Source organism: Malurus melanocephalus, unplaced genomic scaffold (assembly GCF_030028575.1).
Source record: "Malurus melanocephalus ecotype Western Australia unplaced genomic scaffold, MMel_1.1 scaffold_1024, whole genome shotgun sequence".
NCBI lineage: Eukaryota > Metazoa > Chordata > Aves > Passeriformes > Maluridae > Malurus > Malurus melanocephalus.
The window spans coordinates 8090-27375 of NW_026624256.1; the positions used below are offsets into that span (position 1 = coordinate 8090).

Genomic DNA, 19286 nt, shown 5'->3' on the forward strand with positions numbered 1-19286 from the left:
GAGGGGACGGGAGAGGAGGGGATGCGGTGTGAGGGGACGGGAGAGGAGGGGATGTGGTGTGAGGGGACGGGACGGGACGGTGGCTCCGCCCACACAGCCGCGCGCCGCCTGGCGCCCCCTGCCGGCCGTGCGGGGCGGGTCACGTGACCGCGCTCAGCTGACCGCGCGGGGAGCGGCGGCGCGAGCCCAGGGTGAGCGCGGGGCCGGGCTGGATCGGGATCGGGCCGGGCTGGATCGGAGCGGGCGCGCCCTCGGCCGCGGCCCCGCGGCTCACTGTCCTTCTCCCGCAGATGAACGGGGACGCGGCGGAGCCGGCTCCCCTGTGGGAGCGGCCCTGGTCGTTGGACGAGATCCGTAAGGGCAGCCAGAGCTGGTCCTTGGCCTCGGACGCCGGGGTGAGTGGTGCGGCTGGGACCGGGCCTGAGCCCGGCACCGCAGGGGTGCGCGGGCCGCGGCCTCCCGGGGGCTGGGGCTGTGTGCGGGCCGCTGCTGCCGCCCAATGGCCGAGGAAGGGCCGGGGGTCTCCAGAAGGGCCTGCCGCGGGAAGGACGCAGCCCCCCGGGGCCACGGGGGCGGAACGCGGGGAGCGCAGCCCCGGCCGGGGCCCGGCGGCTCTCCCGTTGCTTTAACCCRCCGGTCCGGACGGGAAAACTATAATGAGGAGTTGGGCCGAACGGAGATGCAGAATGAAGTGGCTGAGACCTGGTCTTGTGTGTGTGCATGGGTGTGTTTCAGTTTAAAGTGTGTTTGTTTTGGTCCTCAGTTGAAATGTATGATCAGTTCTGCCTGTCTTACAAGCGGTGTCAAAAGAAAAAGAGTTGGATGGTGACTATTGCTTTCCTTTGTTGTTGTCAACAGCTTCTGCATTTTCTACAAGAGTTCTCGCAGCAAACCATTTCCAGGACGCATGAAATCAAAAAACAAGTGGATGGATTGATTAATGAAACAAAAGCTACAGACTGTCGCCTTCATAATGTCTTCAATGACTTTCTTATGTTATCCAACACGCAGTTCATAGAGAATGTGAGTGTGTTCTAGTACAACATCAGGCTTGTACTTCAGATATTGTCATTGTCTCTTAATGTACTGTGGAGAAGTRATTCAGCTTTTTGGCAAGTCTGGTGCTAATTTAGGGTTCAAGTGACTTTTAATTGCTTTCTGTTAAAGGATATCCTAATTTCCTTGTGAGTGATGCATTATTCAATACTGGCAGGTTCTCTTTGCTTCTTCAGCGATACATTCCTTCCTTGTTAATACATGATCTGGAGATCAGAGTTTTGGTTTTAGTACTATGAATGAGTTGGGGTYTCTGGGATGTCTTGGTTTATCTTCACAAGTTGCATGAATGTAACATTTGTCTGCGCTTACCTGTCTAAATATGAGGAATGTTATACAGAGCTCTAATTTGCCTAGTGGTATTTTACTCTAAAAGCACTTGGTATTAAAGGCCTGCAGGCAGTTGTCCTCTACTTGGTCATGATAAGCCTCTTTTCTAGATACTGTTGCTACATTAGAGATAGCTCAATTTTGAAAGACAAAGCTAGGCTTGAAAGCATATTGCAACATTGTGTCACTAGAAGCATGTGTCTAATTAAATGTAAAGCTTTAATAATATTCAGGTTTGTGGGGAATTTTTTAGCACCATGAGTTTTATCAGGTTTTTTGTTTTTATCAGCATTGTTTCAGGCCGTACATATCTCATGGCATTCTTATAGGAAAGATGGTAGCAGAGGAAAAGATGGAAAAAGGTTTTTTTTGCTGGTAATGGATTTCTTCAGAGCTGCAGTGTCTTTYCTGTCCTTGGCTGTTCAGCATAATATTCTACTGAGAACAGTTTGTACTAAATGTTCTAAATCTCTTGTGCTTACAGCTGTTTGTTCTCAAATTTAAGTGCACAGAAATAGTTCTTCATTTCTRAATCTCAGTTTAGTTAGTGATCTGTCTCTTCCCAGTGGATAACTGCACTGTGTCTGAGATTTGGATTTAGGTTTGCAGGTTCCAGGAAGACCTTTTGATTATCATGCAAACTGAAGGTTGAGGGATGTTTTGAACCCTCTCTGTGAGGATGGGAGAAGGGTGAATGCTAAAGAGGGAAAGCTACTAAATGACGGAAAACTAAAGGAAAGTAGACAGCCTCTAAGTAAACTATAAGTCCAACTCTGAAGATGTCTAGAATAGCTTACATTGGGAGGCTGAAAACAGTGCATTTTTTAACATGTCCAGGTTAATCTGTTAACAGACTTGAATTRTCTCGGTTGCATTGAGAGGCTGCCTATGGTACCTTCAGTGTGATGACCTCAATGCATGGAGGAGGCTATGAAAGTGCTTGACATTATCCAAGGCTTCCTTTTTTAAATGCGTAATTAATTGATGGGTAATTAACTGTATATTCTGTGGTGGTAGCCATAGTTTAGCCCCTCTAGTGGTACATTGTTCTAACATAAATTAATTTTGTTTGTCTTTTTAGAGAGTATATGATGAAGAAGTGGAAGAGCCTATTCCAAAAGCTGACATTGGAGACAAAGCAGAGCAGGTAGTTAAATTCAGCTGCCTTGAGTGCTGTCAGTATGTTTGCAGCCATTGTCTACCTTCTCATTTTCAAACTTACTTTGTATACATTTACAGCTTACAAACCAAACTCCTTCCTTTCTCCTTGAAGTCTCTCTGTTGGATAGTATATGTCACATTCAGAGATAAAGTTGACAGCAACACTGGAGGCTACTACAGTGTGTGATGATGTTAGGGCCTCCCCAAGCTCAGTACTGTATGCAGCAGACAAGACTTATGCATTGATTTTTCAAGTGCTTATGCATGTTTTTCCAGCAAGAGGACTGAGGCCTTGGACCTTACTGGACTTGCAGGTAGTGAACTGGGGAAGCAGAATCTGACTGCAATAATTCCTASGAATAWATACTCCAAGTTCTTTGTATGTGTATATGTATATAGTACAGTCTAGATATATTATACCATAAATGTTTCTCTGATAGTYTGGAAGCACAAATAAGACAATATTKTGCTGGTGTGGATGTTTAGAACATCTCTGTTTCTGGAGTGATGGAGATGAATTAAGCAAAAAAACCCCAAACATTTGATTGTTCTTCTAATACGTATAGTGAAAAAGACTGTATTGATTTGAAATTAATGTTTTATCTGTGTGTTGCAGTAAGATTGCGTCTTGAGTAAAATGCAATGAATGTGTTTTTTCTTTTACTAAAGGAAAAGACGCGGGAACAGAAAGAAGCRGATCTAATTCCTAAAATTCAAGAAGCAGTGAATTATGGGTTGCAGGTTCTGGACAGYGCATTTGAACAGCTAGACATCAAAGCAGGCAACTCTGACTCAGAAGAGGAAGAAAGTAATGAAAGAGTAGAACTGATACTTGAGCCAAAGGTACAGARATCTGTTCTTGCTGGATTTGTTTTGCTTTCTTGAACTTGTTCTTTGCTTCTGTCAGCAGTAGCATCACATTAGCTAAAATTGATAACTATTACCTAGAAAGAGGGTTTGATAACTGCACCTGAAAGAGAAGTGCTCTTTGCTGAGCAATTCCTTGTGTACCCTGCTTGTCTTGCAGTTAGGTTGGCATGAAGGTATGGCACCCTAAAGAAAGTTAGTTCAATGTAGTGAACTTGGAAGGGGAAGCCTCAATTCTGTATGGGAGTGGGACATGCAAATTTCATGTTTCTTAGGTACAAACTATCTTTTCATGGGTGGTTTTTACCATCCCAGTAATTAAGAATCCAAGGTCCAGGATTTGGTATAAGATTCATGCCTGTAAATCTTTGTAAGAATATTCTTCTGTTAGATGGCATGTAGCAAACATGTTGGGACTTCACAARTAGAAGTAGCTACTTTGTTTGAGTGCCAAGAAGAATAAACCTCAGCTGGCCCACCCAGCTGTACATTGACTTCAAGCATGTTTGGTGGGACTCTGAACGAACTTGTATCTTCCTTGAGTTAAAACAAGCGGTATATGACTTCTGTCTTTGTCAGCCATGTAGAGCTATTCAGAGATGTCAGAATGACCTAGTGTTTTCTCTTGACAGGATCTCTATATTGACAGACCTTTACCTTACTTGATTGGCTCCCAGCAGTTTATGGAACAAGATGATGTTGGCCTTGGAGATCTCTCTAGTGAAGGTATGAGCTGGCCTGATGTCTTATTTCTATGCAAGTAATTAGTTCCTAGTCCAGGATTTTTGTCTGTTTTAACTCACCACTTTGGTTATCCAGTGTAGTGTGCTTGCATGTTTGGATGCAAGCTGTAATTAGCTGGGGAAAAAATATCATCATGCTGTAACAACCACTTCCAGTACACGAAACAGTAACATCTCAGTTACTTGTGCTTTGTRTATTAGAAATGCAAAGTGTTACAATTTCTTCAGCTTTCAAAGCGTTTTTAAATCGCTCTCTACCCACCTCAATTGTAGTTTTCTTCACAGTCTTCAAAACTGCTTAAAWGGTGGCCACATTGTTCTATGTCTGTCTGATCTTATTTTTTTTGTTTCCATTTAATTTAGAAGGGTCAGTAGATAGCGATCGTGGAAGTGTAATTGACAGTGAAGAGAAGGATGAAGAGGTAAGTGGCAAGTACCAGCTGCTTTGCACAAGCATTCATGAGTCCTTCGTTTTATGTGAGGCCATTAACTACCTTGTTTTTGATGCTGGCTCTCAAGAGAATACTGCACAATATTTGTTCCCTGTGTGTTGTGATAAATATACTTTCTGATATTGTTCCTATGCAATGGTTTCCTCTGCAGCTTTCCAGAGGAACATTTAAGTGGTTTTGACTGTAGCTGTTGTTAAAGTAGAATACTTCAAACTGAAATGTTTTATTCCAGTCTAATTTAATTTTGTGAAGTAAATCAGATTCTTACCAAGAATTGCATTTATGGCGAACAAATCTGTTGTAAATTACAGTTACAAAGAATGGGATGGAGACTGACAGGAACAACTTTAAGGCTTTAAGTAATGCATCTTCAGGCTTTGCCTCATAAATCTGCTGCATTGCAATATCAGTTTCTGATACGTTTTGCCTGCTTTGGCTGGGATGTTTCTGCTTTGTAACTATGCWATGGAAACAATCCCTTTTTCCTGAGCTGTTTGCTTTTGGTGTCATTGCTCACTTAAAATCAAATCCGTTTTGAGTTACACTGATRCAGTCACATGGAGCCTGCTGATTTGCTGAATTAAAGTCTTTCTAGTGAGCTCCATTTGTAAAAAYGGTCAGCAGTGGAGGAACAATTTCTTGGTCAGGTCATGGTGAGGAGATCTGAGTGTCCAAACTTSAGCAAGTTCAAAGTTTCTGAGCCCTCTGCCTTAACCACACAACAAAGTAATGTGTGATGCTTGTCTCTGGGTCTCTTGTGTTACAGGAATCAGATGATGAATTTGGAAACCCTAGTGAGGATGATCAAAAGACGGTACGATTAAACACTCTGCTACATACCTGAAAGATTTTACATTTGTGACACAGTGAGGATGCAAGAAAGAGGAGATGAGAGCTCTATTAACTGTTAGAACTTTGTTAAGCCTGTTTTGTATAACTTTTTATGGAAAGGTCCTGACCAGATGGCACCATATTCTGGGAATGAACCTGGGTTGCACATAAAGATATTCTTACAAGCTGCAGTAGATGCGTAATGCATACGGGATGGCATTGCCTTATACTCGTTTTCCTCAGGAATTACTTGGGAGATATGAGAGTTCAAAGAATCTACCCCAGGAAAACTAGGCTGCTGTGGCTTTATTTGGTCTATAATTAAAATTCTAACCTTGCTGTGCAGGAAGTAAAGAACAGTACAGTTTGGATATGATATGAAATTAAAAAATGCAAACAGTATTTGTTTGAACAGTATATCCATTTATATAATGAATGAGATAGGAAAAAGGATAATGAATGAGAAGGAAAAAGAAATGTTGAGATGGAAAAATTCAAGCCTGATTTTAGTAACTGGTTGTAGAAGAAGGAATTTTACCCATGTTTAGATGTGCCACTACAAARGACTTTTATGTGGGGATTCTCAATCTGAAATGATTTCATGTCTAAMGAGCAATGTTGCAAAAGCAACGCTCATTTAATCCTGTGTTAATAGAACAGTGTTGCAAAAGCACTCAGATGTTACTTTAGCAGACCTTCATAGTGTAACTTTGTATGCCTAATGTATTTTAAGATAAGCTAGTATCTTTGGGGTGTTGGTGATTTAGTTCACTTCCGGGCGGTTGCCTTTGCCAGCCCCCAGCTCTCATCCAGTTCACTTCATCTTTTTTATCCTCTTATTCACAAGACTGAAGCCAAGTGTCATTCTGCTGTCCACCCTAGGAATAGTGCAAGATGATACAATTTTTTACTAGTTGATCACAGKGTTTCTATGTTAAGACTAAATACCAGGTCCTTAGTTTTTGTGTGGCAGTGGTACACTCCTTGTGAGGGGAGCCTTTGTGTCCAGCACAGGGTGTGGTGTGCTAGAGAGTGCAGCAACTTGCTTGTAGCTAAAGGCCCTCCTTCCTTGCCTCACAAAAGCTAAGAAGTACCACAAATTGTCTGTAAGTTTCTGTCTTTTCAGTAAGTTTRATTTGAATATTTTATCTAAGCAGATGTAGTTTTGTGCTTGTTTTGTATGCTAACAKTGTATTACTGGCTTTTAGAGGATAGCCCAGATGAGTGATGAAGATGATGATGATGGCTGTGATCTCTTTGACTCTGAAAAAGAGGATGATGAGGATGGAGACGCAGATGAAAGCACAAAGCCTGTRAGTAATTGTTGCCTTCCTGAAGTGAAAGATTTGTGTTCCCTTATGAAAAGATTGTCCTTAGGGGGATTACAGTCCCTCTAGGGTAGCTCTCAGGTAYCTGGAATGAAATCCTGTCGAAAGTTGCTCTAAAAATCCGGAATGATCTTTTAGCATGATTATTCAGGCTTTACCCCTTTAAACTAGGAGATTGTTGCACTTTATCAAAGCTGTATTTCAAKAACATTAAGAAATTAATTGTTGCATCTTTGTGAGGTAAAGGCCTCTTATTTCTCCTGCTTACAAATCCAGGTGAAGTTAAAAATTTTGTGTTCATCAGGAACTAGAAATTGGGGTTGGTTTTTTTTGTATTCTTGAAGCACACTTAATCTCTGCTTYCATAACAGAAAGCTATATTGTTTCTTCTGAGAGCTTCAGGCRAAGTCTAGACAAGATATTGTAGAAGTGAGACTGTGGAACAGAGTATTTATAAATGCAATTGCATCAAGTTGGTAACTGGATCTTATATAAGAAATATACTGTTATTTGTCAAGGCTACTCAGAAAAAGAAGAGGCCAACATCATTTGCAGATGAGCTGGCAGCCCGAATCAAAGGAGAAGTATCAATCAGACAGGATGAAGAGCATTCATGTACGTTACCTCCTGAGTTTTGAAAAGTGGTTGTGCAGTAAGGGGGGGACTCATGAAAGAATGGGACAGGAGATTGTGGGTAACAATACATGAAGTTACACAGATCTGTTATTGGAACATGTATTAGGTAAATGCCTGACAAGAGGAATTGCTGACACTGTTTTGTGTTCTGAGAAACTTTTTGGCCATAACTCGAAGGACTGAGTTGGAATTCACTGGGAGTGGGAAACATGTTGCTTTCAGGTGAGATAGGTCACTCTCAAAACACAGATTATTGGAAAGGTTTTCTCTTGAATATGATTGTTCCCCTGCATGTTTGACCATATGTACTTTCCTGGAATAACCTTGTGATGGTAAGGCCAGAGGAGACATCTGGAGCCATTTGAGATGCTCAAAGGTTCTGCAAAGGTGTGGAGCCTGTACTCTGTACTGTCTGGAATGCTGTGTTGCTTTCTGACTTGTCAGGTGGCACTAGTCTGTGTGTGAGCAACCCCTAGAGCCTGACAGAATGATTCCATTACAATTATAGGTACTAGTTTTAGAAACTGTATTTCATAGAATTGTTTTTTCAGGCTGATTCATATGAAAGCATAGAGGTCAGCTTGGTTTGCTACGTTTTTATGTTCTTTTTGCCATAGACTGCTCTCAGACTGTAAGTAAAGGTGGATTATTTTTTCATTGAAACTTTCTTCTTAAAGCCCTATCATCAGAGACCAAAACAAAGAAAGCTCCAAAAGAGAAGAAGGAAGCCAGAGTTCCACTGGATGGTAGGATATCCTCTCTTGTTTTTGAATTGTGGGCTGGATTGTAAGATACCACTTAGGAAATTGTGGYCTCTGCTGTGAAAACTGGGTGGAATATCAGTGAGCATCCTTCAAGGTGARTGAAGTGTGAACAAATCTAGGTTGTGATGTACATGTAAAGACTGGAAACAAGCTTAGTGAGARTGCTTCCTTTAGTGTGGCCTTTTGGAGCAACTGCACAACCCAATCTGTCTTCAGCTGCTTCTCTGTATGTGTTATGTTCTGTCAGATGGAGCCAAAGCAATTTTTATTTTGATTGTCTCTAATTCCTTTTCCTGAAATGTGGTCAGTCTTACCAAAGCTCATAGCTCTTGTGCTTTCTAGATGAAGATGATGACATCTTCAAGCCTCCTAAGCTGACTGATGAGGATTTCACACCGTTTGGTTCAAGGGGTGGTCTCTTCAGTGGTGGAACAGGCCTCTTTGATGATGAAGAGGTGAGAATACTGGAGATTATAGAAATGGAGTATGTCCCTCTTTTAAAAACAAAACAAAGGATCCTCAAAAATTCCCACCTCTGGAAGACAGAGGGCAAACAGCATTTTGTCACTTGGTAACATTCAGGTGTTGTGGAATAGCATAGCTTTCCAGTGGGGAAACAGAACTACACAAGTGACATACTTACGTTCCYCTTGGCACAATGTGCAGAGGTGCAGATGAGAGATGCAGGTGTGGTTGAAGCTCTATATTAGACAGGTTCTAATTCCAGGAGAGCTTAGTCAGCCCCTTTCTTTTAGCTGCCGTGGTAAAYGAAATGCCATTCAGTTTATTTATTTTAAATCAGTAAAAATCAGCATCTGTTTTTTCCTACAAAAACAAATTCACCACTTCCCCCCTTTGCATTTTCATTTCTAATCAGAGTGATCTTTTTGCTGAAGCACCAAAARGAGAAGAATCAAAAGAGAGAGAGGAGCGAGTCTCAGTAAGTGAAGGTATGAACCAATAGTTGCCTCCTGTAGTCTTGTCTTTGCTGTGATTTATCACTGCTTGTGGCTAGACTGCTTTGTTCCCAAACTAGAAAGCCTGGTRTAGCAATTGTAGGGCAAGTCTCTTCTTCTCACCAATCATAACAGAGAACAGCTGCATTGAATTTTACATGCGTTAGTTTGCTATGATCTGATACACACACCTACTCTCCTAGAGCTGAAAGGATGTTCTTACTGCTGTTGGACAGCATTCTCTTCATGTACTGGGTTTCTGCTTCTCAAGTGTACTTTGCAGGATCCAGTTGTGGGTTTGAGGAGAGCAAAGATTTCTTTTTGCAGGTTAATTCACATCTGAGTTTCCCACTAGGTGCATATCTAGACCCTTAAGGACTCTGAGCACACATCCTGTATTGCAGCAGCTTTTACTGAAGCACTGTATTTGATGAATTTTCAGATATGTCTTGGGAGACTAAACTAATTTGTTTTGAATGTATTGAATTGGGTCTGTGAATGTGGATTGTTTTAAATAATGCTGTATGTAAACATGTAATGTGCCTATAAGCTTCAGTGTAGTAGAGCTGGAGTTTTAATGGAAGAAACACAGTTAGACTGTTACACACCTTTGCAAAAGCCCAGAARTTCAAGGAGAATGTGTAGAGAGTTCTGAGCTGATGGGAAAAAGAAAAAGCAGCTCAGACAACTTCCTGGATTCCTGTTTCTGTGGTAGAGTTCTGAAGGCTTTGACAGCATAAAACAAGTGCACCCATTTGTATTGTACTTCCTATGATTTCAGCATCCTCTGCAAAGTCCATAAAGAAAGTTCCTGCAGGTGCAGTGTTTCTGTTTCCAGGTATGATTTATTCAATAGCCAATTGCTTCATGCACAAAATGCTTTTGTCTTTAAAATCTACTGGGGAGGTTTTAAAGAGAAAAAAACTATCCAAATACAGYAGCACTGCGTTGCTTGAGCATATGCTTAGTGACACATACAGATGCTTCTACCATGCTAAGCCTAAACTGCAGCATGCTTTATGGATAATCAGGAATCTGGAGGAGCTCTGAAGGTGGGTRTCACTGATGGCAGATATTAGCAACTGTCAGCTTCAAGTGTTGTGCTCTGAACTTTTAAGAACGTGTGTCACTTCAGCTGATACGCAGTTTAATTGTGCCGTGCATGCAGTCACAGCTGACATCTATACTCTGAGAAGGAAGTTCATTTTGATCTTTCACATTTGATTATATTCCCTTGGGTTAGTAGAACAGTTTAAATGTTAAGTTCCTATGTTTAGAAGAAGTTTGTTTTTCTGGTTTTGTTTAGGAGCACCTGCATACATGGGGAAAGACCAGATTTACAACTTGGAGCTAAAAATAAAAAAAAAATTATATGAAGATCTCTGTTCCATGTCAGAATCCAAGCTGATCATTGGAAAGAAATACGTTATGAGTCTTTTTGAATTTACTGACAAAGATTTCTGTCAGTGTGCAAACTCTTTACTTGATTGAGGTACCTGAATTTTAAGTTTTGGCCTTTATTAAAAGGCTTCAGTTAACTGAGCCCTCAGTCAGCATGATTTTTGGAGTAGGAAGTACMCATATACAGCCTTTTTACTCTAGGGTCAAAGATACATGTCAACAATGAGACTTCTACATAATTGTAAAACTCAGTAGCATAGTTTAAAATAGCAGATTGAGGTGTGGGATTTTTTTATCCTTAGGTTTTTCTTGGAGGTACTGTTGCATAAGCAGTGTTTAGTCTTTARTTGCTCCCTCTCAATAACTTGTAGACAGGCTTGAGTTGCCAGAGAAAAACCAAGATTGAGGTTCCTTTGCTATTTTAGTGAACAGATTATTTAGGAGCTCAAGAATCTTTAGTAATTAACTAAATTTTATGGCTGTATTCTTGTCAATACTATGGCACTTTGTAATTGCATAATACACTTCTTTTTTAATAASAAACTGCTGCTGATCACAATTCTTGGGTTCTGCTGACTTTTAACTAAATAACAGCTGTTCTACTTTCCGCCAAAGTTTCAATTTAAGTATCTCCCACCTCCATCTCATTTCCAAGCATCTTGGAATATATGAGAAGCAAAAAGGCTTAGACCAATAGAGGCTTTTGCAGATGATCACAGACATATCACTGAGGTCAGACATTTCCACCTGCAGATGCAGAAAGAACAGTTGCTCTGGCTGAGTCTGTTAATCACTGCTGTATCTGATGTGTGCCAGGATCTGGGGGCCAAACCCAGCCTCCTACTGCAGTACTGCTGGTGGGCTCACATGGCAAGTGCAGCTCCTGGGGAAGACTCAATCACTGTCCTTATCTCTCACCAAGCACCTTGCCACTTTTATTGGGCCACACTGGTGTGATGTACTAGTTAGCAGAGTAGGATTCTGGTTTGGGAAGTCCATAGGGGCAACAATGTGGGACTGGTGGGTCTTCTAGGTTCAGCACAGAACGTGGCTGCTGTTCCTAGGGAAGATGAGCAGGTTTGAGGAAGAAGTGACTGCAGTGAGTGTGAGGGGCTGCCTGTCTGTGACTTGGCTTTATAAGAATGTGTCTAGCCAATGCTTTTGATGTGGCATTGTTGCAGAAGCACCTTAWAAGTTGTAAAGATGGAAACTATGCCTGATGCCAACTTACTATGGCACAAGTTCACCTTTTTGGTAACTCTGGCAATGTTATTTTGATTTTTTTTTCTGCCCCCATCTGACCTGCAGGAGGAAGTGATGTGTTTAGTTCCACTGTAACTGGGGAAAAAGACAAAAAATCTGCAGCACAGAGCACAGAAAAAATTCCTAAACAGCCTGGGAAAGTTGTTCTATTTGATGACGATGATGATGATGACTTCTTTGTGGAAGTGCCTAAAAAGCCTCCAGATCCAGGTACCTCTTAACATTTGCAGTAAAAGATTAAACAACGAAGGTCATCRAAATTCAAACTGGTAGGAACCAATGAGTTAAAAAATTCAAACCTTCATCACTGCTACTTCCACTTGGGTTTTGAGGGGTTGTGTTTTTGGTTGTTTTCTGGCGGTTTATTGTCGAAGGTTTTCTTTGTCATTGATATTTCTTTTCATCAGAGTGGTGTGGGACTGGTTTGTTTGCACATGCTCTCTTCTGACTTTCCTGTCTAAGGATGCTCCTTCTACCATTAGGGCAGTATCTAAACTTGAATCAGGGAATCAGTACAGGTTTATTCACACCCCTATTTGCTTTGTCTCTATGTAGTCAAGTCCACAGCTGACCTATTTGATGATGATGAAGAAGGTGACCTATTCAAGGAAAAACCAGCCATTCCTTCTGTGGTTCCTGCCACAACTAAAGAAACAGAAGGCCATAGGGAGACAATCATGGAAAAAAAGGTATTGGCATATAAATGGGTTGTATGGCTAAGGTTTTAGGAAAAAGTTACTAGTGCAGTTGAAGTAGTCTTTCCGTGTACAACACTAGGAAAGTGACCTACTTATGAAACAGGACTAGGTTCATAGGGTCTTTGATGATTGAGTGCTTYAGTAGTCTTTAAATGCCTTTTGCATTTTAAACTTTGTTTTTATTTGAGGTTTATRTTTGTGTGGGCAGTGATTGAAAGAATCTTGTTAAGTCAGGATTGAAAAAAGAGCAAAATGAGAAGCTTCTGATAATAAAAAATGCTTATGAAGTTCATGGCTGAAATGAAACCAGCCTTAGTTGAGAACCTTTGGTGTCAGAATTGTGTGCTGCAGAGATTTCTCTTACATCAGCCACTGATAGCAACTTAATTAGTAACCCATTGCTTGCATGTATTATGGGAGAGGAGGGTGGGTGTCACAGTTCTACCTAAGCACATACAAAACCTGGAGTGTTTAGAAAACTGGTTTTCAGCTGAAAACTCTTTATTTGTAGCTTTAAATGTGGTCCTGAGCACATATGTAGAGTTACGAGAACTTCCTAATGCCACTTTAAGAACAGTGCCTTGAGGAAAGTAATGCTCTTTGTTTCTATGGTAGATATTGTATATACTGATTTTATTTGCTGTCCAATGAGTATTTGAACATAATTAGCTGCAGTGACTCTTCTCTCCTCTGGACTGAGGAGTGCACAGTGCTGAGGGTGCAAATTSCTGTAGCACTTTCTGCATATTGTCCTATGAGAAGCACCTGAGCACGGGGGCCAAAGCCAGTTTCTATTCCTGCTGTAGTGCCAGAGTATCTCTGGTCAGTGAAGCAGGAGCAGTGATGAGAGGCATCTCATAGCACGAGGAGGAGATTCAGCAGYACTCCTCCTGCTTAGTCAGGATTTGAGGGATGTTTTATACACCAGGCTYTATGACAATAGTGCTTGGGTCTGGGATCGTTCTCAGTTTAATGGCAATATAGCTGGTGGCAGGCTGGGGCTGTGCTGTGATAATGCAGGAAATGACACAAAATACCCTCTTCCATTATGAAACAGAGCTTGTTTAGAGAAACATTTTCCTTTAGCTCACAAGGCCTGGCATGAGTTGCTGCATACATTCTTCTACTGAGAAGGATGGTGTGGCAGAAGAGGCCTGTGGTAAGACCTGCAAGTCACTTGTGCATAGTTCTGGCTGCATGTGATGAACTTAYTCAGCACATGAGTTTTGGGCTTCAGCCCAGGGGTGACAAGCTTATATTCTGTCCCTTCAACAGCTGGGATTTTGCCAGCAGCATGCCTCTAAGCAGGGGTCTGTCATGGTTTAGGAAAGGTACTTCCCAGTTTAGTGCCCCACTGAAACCATGCTGCTGCTCACTCCCACCACCCCTCTGTCCCTGTGGAGATTAGAGCCACAAAAGGCAGAGATCATGGGTTGAGAGAAAAACAATTTACTGGAAACAGCAATGAGATGAGAAAGCAAGCAGTAACAGCACAGTGCTAATGACAGAAAGTACAAGGAAGAGGCAAATTATTCCACTGCCTCTGCCACGCTGAGCTGACTCAGAAGACAGCACCTTCTACCTGGAAGAGACTTCATTACCCCTGCTCCCAGCAAAGACGTGAGGTGGTAGAGAATAACTTCTGGGTCCTGGCCATGCCCCCTCCTGGCTACTGCAAAAAGATGTGCCAGCCCACACTGAATCTAAATGGGTGCTGATGCAGTGTCTTTGTTTGTCCTAAAGAGTCAACCATCTTCAGGTGAGGACTTCAAGCCTTTATCTGAAACGCCTTCAAGAAAACAGAGGGGCCTTTTCTCTGATGAAGAAGATTCTGAAGTGAGTATGTCTTTAAGAAATCGCTACAGAAAATCCCTACAGAAATGCTTGGGATCTGAATTATCCTGATTTCAGTCCACTATTATCTGGGGACTCTTTATGCATTTGGTAAGATTGGGAAATTGGACATCGGTGCATCTACTCCCAACTATTCTGAAAGTTCCTTCTTGCTCCAGGAGTGAGAGCTCTGGGATTGTTTTCTGTGCCTTTAGGGAGTTAACCATTTGTGGTACACACAGGCATAAATTGAAAGCCTGAAGACAGGAAGGAGCAGCAAATAATGAGTAAGAGTCATTAAATACTGCATGTGTTTCATTTCATATTTCTCGCTTTCAGCTAGCAATTGATCTGCAAAGATGAGGAAAATCCCTGTGCAGTTGCAGGTGCTTGGTACATCAAATAAGACAATCTTTCCTACTTCATAGGCACTCTAAACATCTTTTCTCATAAGGAAAAGCATGAGTGTCCTCTTTAGAGTTCTTAAATGAGCCTTGCTTTGTAAAGTGACATTTCTTTGGTTTGCACAGGACTTGTTTTCATCAAGCAAACCTGTGAAGTCCAAAGCTACATCTCTCCCCACCAGCAAGTCCATSACAAAAGCTCCGTTTTCCTTGTTTGATGATGATGAAGAGGTAAGTACCACTTCCTGATACTGCCTCTGTGTGGGAGCTCACCTGCACAGGCTGTTGCAAATGCAGCAGGAAATACTGAGAAGTTTACACCACTGGGCTTGCAAATGGAGCAGTAAATTGATCTTGCATTCTGCAGCAATTCTGATCATGTGGATAGTGCTGTGGAGGAGAGTGGGAGTGGGAGARTCTTGCAAGTTTTTGAGGTCTTTTTAGTATTTTGCAATCAGTGCTTTTCACCTCTGGACTTAAACATGAACAATGTTATCCCTCTGATTGAGAGGACTAGAGAATACTGAGCAAATGTGGAACAAATATGAGCTTCAAGAAGCTTTATCCTAAACCTGTGATACTTGTCACATGGATGACTTCCGGCTTGTCTTGTGCCATGGCTATTGAATTCCTTTTTTCTTGCTCTTTAGTGTATAAGAATTGTGACTGCTAGTATGGAAACTGAGGTCAGAACACAAGTTTGTGCAAAAAGCCTTAAAATTTTTAATAAATGTGTGCTTTTTTGATTTTTTTTATGGTGGTAGTTGATCAGCTCACTTAATCCATGTCCTCTCAGAATACGATTCATTCTCCATTTCATTATATGGGTTAGAAACAGTGCCTCATTTTGTTGGCTGCTGTGCCACAGAATTGCTGAGTGGTGGTTTTTGGCTGCTGGTCAAGCCTTCTGGAGATCTATGGGCCAGAACCAGACTATGTGCTTCAGATGCTGCATGTATAGAATTCCTTGTACCAGAATGTGGTGTTATACTTGAAATTGTCTTCAAAAAACACCATTTCTGTATCCTGCTTACATGAGAAGTGGATGGCAACAGTGTCTTGCATGCTGGAGACTTCTCAATGAGCTTTCATTGTGGCTTTGGCTTTTGATTTTTTTATAAGCTGTATTTTATTTTGTTTTAAGGATCTCTTTGGTGTGGGACCTGCCAAGAAGCACCAGGAAAAGCCCCCAGAAGAGAGAGCAAAACAGTCAGGGCCTCTCAAGAAAGCCTCCAACTTATTGTTCAGCAGTGATGAGGAGGTACTGAGGAGTGAGATTTGGTTGAAAGTGGTTACTGGGCTTTATGCTGAGCAAGGCATAAAACTTTCAAGAAGGGAACCACAGGCCAACTTTGATGTGTCCACATACCATGCCTACCCCCATCCTTTGACTTGTTTGCAGCTAAGGAAGCTGATCCTTGACTCAAATTTTCACAGGATCTAGGTAATAGAAGTCATGTGGAAGAGAAAATCAGTATTTTCAATGTAATTTGTAGGAAGTTTCATAGCAAATCTGATGTAAAAACACTAAAAGGGAAAAACAAGTTTGTTCTAACTGCTTTAATTTCTGTAAGGAAATTTAGCAGTTCTACATAGATATGTGTTTCAGTTTTCTTTGTTTTGGGGTAGGTTTCTTTTGTATGTGGTTTTGTTTATTGGATTGTTTATTTGCTTGAGTTTTGGTGGGTTTTTTCCTTGTTTGGCTGTTTTGGTTTTTTAAATGTAGGGATAGGAAAATGACACATAAATAACAAGGCTTCCCAGAGAGCAGTCCTCTTCTAGGGATGGACTAGGTATAGTCCTTTATCTTAAATGAAAGCTGGAGACACTAAGTAAATTAAAAATTGTCTGGAAAATCTCATGAATTAGCTCATACGAATAGAATCCAGACTCTTCTTAGTCCTCCTACCTCTTAAAATTACTCTGTTGCATAGACTTTTATTACTTGTCCTGTAATTGCTTGTTTAGTAGCCAGCAGTAATATTTTTAGATGGACATTTRTCTTAATGTAGAATAAACCAAGTTCAGGCTTAATCATGCCTGTAGTCCCTTTCAGAAAGAGGACAAACCAAGGTGGGAAACTGGGGAAAACCACTTAAAATGCTGGGAATAACAAAACACACAAGACAGAAATACCTTGTTTAGTGTGTAGGCTTGAATAAATGGTAGCTGTGGGAGGAGGTGGGTACCTGGTGGAGAAGTACTGTGAAGGAAATAAGTGCAGCATCAAGCACGCTAGTAATGAGGTGTCTTGGGTGTATATGTTGTGTTTGGGGTTTTTTTCCCCTTGTTTTATTTTTTTCCCCATACATCAAACTTGCTAACTATTTAAGTGACTCAGATGAGGTTATACTGAGCGACCCTACTCTTTGTGACTGCAGTTGACACTGACCTCAGTTGTCAAGAGCAAGTGTAACAAATTGAGTGTATCCCACTTTGCTGGATAAATACTGTGTGCCAAAAGGTGACCAGGCCCTTTGCAAAGCCTGAGCAATGTCAGATTACAGTGACTAACATGCAGGCAGTAAAGTAAACTGGTAGAGAGATGGAAGAACTGCCAAGATCATGAAGTGTTCCTCACAGAGAAGATTGGAAAGTGGCTTTGACCAAGACAAAAGAAAACTTAATTGTCCCTTCTTTTTAAGGAACAGTGGAATATCTCCAAGCCAGCTAAACTTCCTTCTGAAGATGACCAAAAAGAAGATCCTGTAAAACCAGCTAGCACTGTCAGTCAGGCTAAAGATGTGAAGACGACAAGCCTCTTTGAGGAAGAGGATGAGGAGGATTTATTTGCAATCACTAAAGAGAGGTGACAGTTGTGGGAGGGGAGTGGGGATGCATTTGTTTAGAATAGCTCAGCAGCCCCTTCAAAACCAGACATATTGCCAGCTTTGGTTCTTGCTGCTGGTGTTGAGGAGGAAGTAGGGGGCTGTGAGCAGGAAGGGGCAGGGCTGGGCTCATCTGTATTTGTGGCAGGTCATTCTCCTTGCCACCACTGAACTGGCCTTTCCCTTTCTATGCCTGTGATATAAAACGCTCCTGACCTTTTTTAATCTCCACTTCTGCAGAAAGCTTTGCAGACAAAAAGAGGTTGGTAGAGTTGTTGAGAGAGTGAGGGAGCTGAGTGCTGTATCTGGGAGGACTTGGTGCAAATGATGATCCTCGGTGATGCTTTCAGATGTAGTGCATGGCCACTGAATCTTCCACTTTCTCCTCTCTCGCTGCAGCCAAAGAAAGCCACAGAAGCCATCRTTGTTATTTGAAGATGATGCTATTAATGGAGATTCCTTCTTCACCTCCCAGTCAACGCTACTTCCTTCAGCTGCTAAGGCTGCAGYGGTAACTCCTCTTTCTTTTAGAACTAACATGGAACACTTAGTCTTTTTACAGTCTATCTTCTTTGTTAGGTACTGAATAAAAGTCTAACTCATTTTAGCTATGGTTATTCCAGCAAAYTGGGAATGGGAACAGGGAAGACTGAACTCTTACATGTATATTCTTAGTACTGTTAGCTTAATATAGACTTCAAAATCTTGACCACTTACCCTAAATTTGTTTGGTTTATTCTAAAAGCCCTTCCTGAGGATGTTTTGAAAGCTCTCAACCATAAAATAACACGAAAAGGAACAAACAGCTTACTGCTGACTCAGTAACCAGGGTTTACCCTTTGTGTTACGTTACCCAAGCTGATTCAGATGTGTGAACAGCATTCTTATTGGCCCTCCCTTTTGTGTGCTTATGCCATCCTCTGTCTTACAAGCTTAGCCCATGATGTACTGCCTGTCTTGTTGTGCTTTGGAATTGGGAGTAGGAGATGTAAGGGTTTAACAGAGTTATATATGTAGTGGGGATTCAAGTATGTGTACTTTCTGGCACTCTTCAACCAGATTCAAAACCCCGTAATATTGGACATTAAAAGTCACAAAGCAGAATGTACCATGGGAGGTAAAAAGGAGAAGTATGTTGCCAGTGTCATAGACCTCTGCGGTAGGCAAACTGAGACTCTGCTACTCCACAGCAGCGTATGTTTTTATATATAACCACCAGTTCTGTGTCACCAACATTCTCTTAATTTTGCAGGAGAAAGTAAAACCAGCACAAGTACCGCCTGTCTTTAATGAGGAAGAAAAGGAGGAAAAGGAAGATCTGCTAGATAGAACAGTGAAGTCTAACCAGGTAGCAGATACATTGTGGTGTTCAGAGGAGCCTGAAGCAGCCCCTCTGCCTGGAGGAACAGATGTTGCAGGACAGCAAACAAAGGAAAAAGTGAGGGATTTTCTTACATTAATCTGAAGTTTGGTAAAGATTAAAAAAAACCCACCCAATCTAACAGTGCTGCTCTAGGACAGAAATATTTTTCAGGATTGCCTCTTCTATTGCCAAGGAAAGTGTAACTGTCTCCATTTAGCAAAATCAATTGTCAGTCAAACAGCAAATTGATTGAATGGCATGTTAAAGATGTTTTCTAACTGATGTCCTTGAGAAGGGGTTGGGTTTTTTGGGGGGAAAAGAGGCAGRCAAATTCTGTTTCAATTTTCCTCCAGAGTGGGTTGGGTAATCTTC

General features: G+C 41.5%; 1 protein-coding gene across 4 annotated transcripts in view; it reads left to right on the forward strand.

Annotated features, from left to right (window-relative positions):
* Nucleotides 1-122: 122 nt before the first annotated feature.
* Nucleotides 123-19286, forward strand: part of LOC130585960 (WASH complex subunit 2A-like) — a 32202-nt gene continuing 13038 nt past the window's right edge. For 2 of the 4 annotated variants that reach the window (XM_057386651.1, XM_057386654.1), the window contains exons 1-22: nucleotides 123-191; nucleotides 291-395; nucleotides 859-1023; nucleotides 2468-2533; nucleotides 3217-3390; nucleotides 4047-4140; nucleotides 4521-4579; nucleotides 5376-5423; nucleotides 6649-6753; nucleotides 7287-7383; nucleotides 8082-8150; nucleotides 8511-8623; nucleotides 9046-9118; nucleotides 9906-9962; nucleotides 11834-11998; nucleotides 12344-12477; nucleotides 14230-14322; nucleotides 14850-14954; nucleotides 15868-15984; nucleotides 17369-17532; nucleotides 17951-18062; nucleotides 18804-18989. In XM_057386651.1, coding sequence (XP_057242634.1) covers nucleotides 291-395; nucleotides 859-1023; nucleotides 2468-2533; nucleotides 3217-3390; nucleotides 4047-4140; nucleotides 4521-4579; nucleotides 5376-5423; nucleotides 6649-6753; nucleotides 7287-7383; nucleotides 8082-8150; nucleotides 8511-8623; nucleotides 9046-9118; nucleotides 9906-9962; nucleotides 11834-11998; nucleotides 12344-12477; nucleotides 14230-14322; nucleotides 14850-14954; nucleotides 15868-15984; nucleotides 17369-17532; nucleotides 17951-18062; nucleotides 18804-18989 — 2301 coding nt within the window. In that variant the 5' untranslated portion in view covers nucleotides 123-191. The other 2 variants (XM_057386653.1, XM_057386652.1) reach the window with 2 other exon arrangements.